The 4684-nt window shown below is 37.1% G+C and overlaps 1 protein-coding gene across 2 annotated transcripts; it reads right to left on the bottom strand.

The window, feature by feature from the left end:
* Positions 1 to 243: 243 nt before the first annotated feature.
* Positions 244 to 4261, bottom strand: LOC110697980 (zinc finger BED domain-containing protein RICESLEEPER 3-like). 2 transcript variants are annotated; one of them, XM_021875377.1, is made up of 5 exons: positions 4160 to 4261; positions 3986 to 4116; positions 2065 to 2767; positions 1693 to 1874; positions 244 to 516 (listed from the first exon to the last, which is right to left on the bottom strand). In XM_021875377.1, exons 1-5 carry the CDS (start codon positions 4249 to 4251, stop codon positions 407 to 409), a joined length of 1218 nt encoding a protein of 405 aa, XP_021731069.1. In that variant the 5' UTR covers positions 4252 to 4261; the 3' UTR covers positions 244 to 406. The 2 variants fall into 2 exon arrangements, with proteins under 2 accessions (XP_021731069.1, XP_021731070.1); XM_021875378.1 differs by adding an exon at positions 3468 to 3531 and having other exon boundaries at positions 3986 to 4245.
* Between the last annotated feature and the right edge of the window lie 423 nt (positions 4262 to 4684).

Raw genomic sequence — 4684 nt, 5'->3', positions numbered from 1 at the left:
CGTCCCCGCCCCGGCGGGTCCAACTCTAAAACCACCCCCGCCCCATCCCCGTCCCCGCCCCATACCCGCCAAACCCCCACCCCATACCCGCCAAACCCCCGCCCCATCCCCGCCAATTCCCCGCCCCATACCCGCCAACTTAGTATTGAGAAAAGCAACTGTCTTTCAAGTTTCAAGTGTCAACTGAAACCCTGCAGACTTCATAGTAGACTAATGAAAAAGTAGCAGTGCATACAAATCCCATTAACTCAAATCCAACAAAAACCACTGCAAGATCAACCATTTTAAAAATAACCATTTTAAAAAAAAAAAAAATAACTCCAAATTGTCCAAAGTCCAAATATTAAAAATAACTACAAGTCTACAAATATTCAAATACATAACAAGAAATTCATTAGGCCTTGAATTATTCGGTGCAAAGTCCACTTGTTCCAGAATCGATATCACATGTTTCAAATCCTTCCTCTAATTCTCCCACTAATTTAGCATATTCATCATCCTTAAATTCTCCACAATCTGCAAATACAATGTGAATTAATTAAAATAAATAAATAAATAATATTATTAATTAAATAAAATTTTATTTTAGCTATTTACTTTTAGAAGCAGCCCATATCCAATTTTGAGTACACATCAAAGCTTCTACAGCTTCCGGTAAAAGCCGACTACGATAAGGATTAAGAACCCGACCACTTGTGCTAAATGCGGACTCTGATGCAACAGTAGAAACAGGAATGCTCAATATATCTCGTGCTATTTGCTGAAGAATGGGATATGTGCCTCCATTTGTCTTCCACCAGTTAAGAATATCAAAATCTTGGACTAGAGGCACATTAGCAGCATCTAAATACTTATCCAAATCTGATATATCATGACTTGAGTCCTTATCTTGTTGTAAAAATTCAGCAAATTCTTGCATAAAGGTCTCTTCATTGGATTTGCTACTACTACCCAAATCAAAATCTTGTTGGTTGCTACTACCTTGAGTTTTACCCATCTTAGACCCATATTCATCAACCAATCTTCGTAGAAGATCACTAATTCTACGAACCTCAATTTCAAAGTCATGCTCATCAAAAATTTTTGCAAAATAAAAGCGAATAAGAGCCATTTTGTATCTAGGATCTAGTATTGTTGCCACTCCCATTAAGCCATTCACACTAGCCCAATACTTGTTATATTTTTGTAACATAATGTCGGCCATTTTCCTTACATAATCATGAGGAGATAAAAGCCAACCAGAAATAGCAATTCTCAAAGCACAAATTTTAGGAAAATAAAGATTGGCCGTAGGGTAATTTGTTCCTGAAAAACTAAGGGTAGTTTTACTAAACACTTCCAAATGTTCACATATTTTCTCAACTTTTTCCCAATCTTCAGGGGTCGGTGGATTCTTATATAAATTATTACGAGCACTTAAAACAACAAACACTTCTTTATAACTAGTAGCAATAGAAAGCATTTCATAAGTAGAATTCCACCGGGTTTTGCAATCAAGTGCTAACTTTCTACTACACTCAGGAGTTATTTGCTTAGCCACTTGTTCAAACCTTTGTACTCTCTTATCAGAAGCAGTCCAAAACACAACACTATCCCTAATTCTTTGAACACCATTTGATACCACAGCACTTAAACCATCTTGAACAATCAAATTTAATATGTGAGCACAACAACGCATATGAAAAAAATCACCTCGCAATAAAAGTGAGCCATATGGAAACACTCCTTTCAAAATTTCCATCATTGCATCATTAGTTGAACAATTATCCACGGTTATAGAAGACAACCTAAGATCAAGATTCCATGATTGAATGCTTTCTTTCAAAGCATCAGCAAGAACCTCAGCAGTATGAGGGGCGGGGACATATAAAAACCTACCAAAACCAATGAAAATAACATATATTATTTGTCTATTCAATACTATTGTGGATATATGGGCTCATTATTATCATCCATCATCACAACTTATAATTCTTATGATTTTAAAATTCACACAAAAAACTATAGCAATACAAAGACAACCAAAAAAAAATAAACAAGTTATAAGTAACCAGAAAACAATACCTTATGATCCGACTTTGCAACTTCCATGTATTATCAATAAAATGTGAGGTGACCGCCATATAACCTTTTCTCTGGTTGTCAGCTGTCCACATGTCAGTAGTTAAGGCAATCTTACCCTTTGCTTTCCTCAACAAGGTTGCAACATTCTCCTTCTCAAGCTCATATCTTTTCATAATATCTTTTCTAGTTGTGTTGCGAGACGGCACTTTAAATCCAGGTTGGAGTGTGTTGCTATATTTTCTAAAACCAATATGCTCAACCATGCTAATTGGATACTCATGCAAAATAATCATCTCTGCCAAGTCTCTTCTTCCATCTTCTTGGTGGAATTCGTAAGGAGCCAATGTCATCGTGTCATTCTTATCATTCAAGTTTTTTTTTGTACCAAACATTCTTGTTTGTCGAAGATCTTGACATACTCTCTTTGGACATATTTTTATATGATCTTTCAAATGAGTAGTTCCTGCTTTTGACCCACCAGCAAGTAGCTTGGAGCAATGGTTGCACTCAGCTTTTATCACATCCCCAACTCTCTTTCTCTTAAAATCAGACCACACTGCCGAAGTATGCCTACTAGTAATTGGTAGGAGAGAAGGATCGGAATTAGTCTCTAGAGGACTTTCATCATCATCTATTGCAATTGGAGTATTACTAGCGGAAGTGGGAACACTAGCGTTATTTGACATCTCAGACAAATTCTCCCCTGTAAAAATTAAATAAAGACAATTAATGCACTAGACATATTGACTACAGTATTGAACACATTTGACATCTCAGAAACAGCAATAATAAATTAATAATAGCAAATTAGCAATGCACAGCAGCAAAGGCAGATCATGCTTCTAGCACAGCTATCGGAAGATATCATGTTGAAAGGCCTATCAATGCATAATGTCATACTGTAACTGCTATGTTAATATATTGTTGCTGCTGCATAACCAGTTAACCACCTATCACACTAAGTCACTAACCACTACATACTGGCTGCCAGCAACAGCATCACCAAATTTAGTACTCTCATTTTGTAAGAAAGAGGGAGACAACAAACACAAACACAAGGACATCAAAATATAGTACAGTAGTTGTACAATTTGGTGTCTCAAAGTCTTCATTCTTAAAAGCTGTCAGCTTACGACATTAAAGATCCAACCTGTTCTTCCACTCTATCTATACACACCCACTTTCTTAACCACCAAAATCAGCACCTGATTATCCATCCACATTTTCATTACCCCAACTCAATTTGCATACATTGTGATCAATTTCATCAATATTGAGTACTACTTAAATTACAGTATAACAACAATAGTATGATACTATGATAATAGTTTGAAATTCATTTCTCACGCTTTTATACAATCTCAATAACAAAGAATACAACAAAATTTGAAGAAAATTCTTACCTGGGTTATTTAACAATTCTCAATAGAAATTGCTCCAACTTCCCCCAATGAGTCTGAAATTAGTCTGAAATTGCTCCAACATAATCCGAATTTAGTTATCACACATAAGCTAAAATAATAAACATAAACTTATAAGTCTGAAATTAATGAGAAAAACTAATTACAATCTATACATATTTCGACTTTATTATATCTATTTTGTGAAATTAAATATAAAAAAACAAGTAATGAAAATTCTAGATTAAAACCCTAATAAACTAAAAAATTTAGAGGTCATCATATTCATACATTATCATACAAAAAATAACAGTAATCAACTACATTGCATTAGATTGAAAGTATCATACAAATATAACACGAAACCCTAGCTCAATCAAATGAAATATTGAAAACCGCAATCGAACAAATCATAAATAAAAGACGAATCACATACTTTCAATCGAAAACCCAATTAAGAAATTCTTAATTGAACATATTGAATTAAGAAAATTCAAAGATAATAATGCGAAAACGTTTACCTAAATTGAATGAGTTGCAGCCTTGCAAGATCGAGGTTGAAGAAGAAGGATCGAAGAGATTTGATTGCAGACGAGGACCACGAGGTTGAAGAAGAAGGATCGAAGAGAGGGGTTTGAGGCTTGAGGAAGAGATTCAGCGCAGTGAGCTGTGAGACTGTGAGTCTGTGAGAGGAGAGAGTGAGGCAGTGAGAGGCTAGGGTTTTTGTTTTGTGAATGACTGAATGAGGGTGGGTATTGGGTAAGTGGGTTATTGGGTTAGATTTCATTAGGTGTAGTTTTTTTTTTTTTTTTTTTTTAATCGTATTATGCAGTCGGGTCTTATGCGGGTATGGGGTGGGTATAAAGCGGGTATGGGTCGGGTATGGAGTGGGTCAGGCGGGGCGGGGCGGGTACGGGGTGGGTCAGGCGGGGCGGGGCGGGGCGGGTATGGGGCGGGTCTGGGCGGGGCGGGTATTACATAACAACCATCCCCGCCCCATCACCCATGGCGGGTATGGATTTTAGACCCATCCCCGCCCCGCGACCCGCCAAAGCTAGACCCATCCCCGCCCCATCGGGGCGGGGATGGGGCGGGTCTCCTACTAGACCCGCCCCAGTGACATCCCTAGAGATTATTCGGATTTGAGAAGTTTTTTTTAAATTTGGACTAGAGTAACTCGACTGGACATACAAAAAAAAAAAAGTTCAGACAAACTCAAA

This window comes from Chenopodium quinoa, unplaced genomic scaffold, assembly GCF_001683475.1.
Source record: "Chenopodium quinoa cultivar QQ74 unplaced genomic scaffold, ASM168347v1, whole genome shotgun sequence".
NCBI classification, from domain to species: domain Eukaryota; kingdom Viridiplantae; phylum Streptophyta; class Magnoliopsida; order Caryophyllales; family Amaranthaceae; genus Chenopodium; species Chenopodium quinoa.
The sequence above is the reverse complement of the archived record's forward strand: the minus strand, read 5'-3'. Positions and strand labels throughout refer to the sequence as shown.

Bases quoted from the DNA above. Each gene is read 5' to 3' on its own strand.
- LOC110697980 (XM_021875377.1), bottom strand. From the start codon at position 4,251: ATGAAATCTAACCCAATAACCCACTTACCCAATACCCACCCTCATTCA. The intron at 2,768-3,985 runs GTAAACGTTTTC...TAATTTTTACAG, and splicing joins CTGCAACTCATTCAATTTAG to GGGAGAATTTGTCTGAGATG. The intron at 1,875-2,064 runs GTATTGTTTTCT...TGGTTTTGGTAG, and splicing joins TTGCAAAGTCGGATCATAAG to GTTTTTATATGTCCCCGCCC.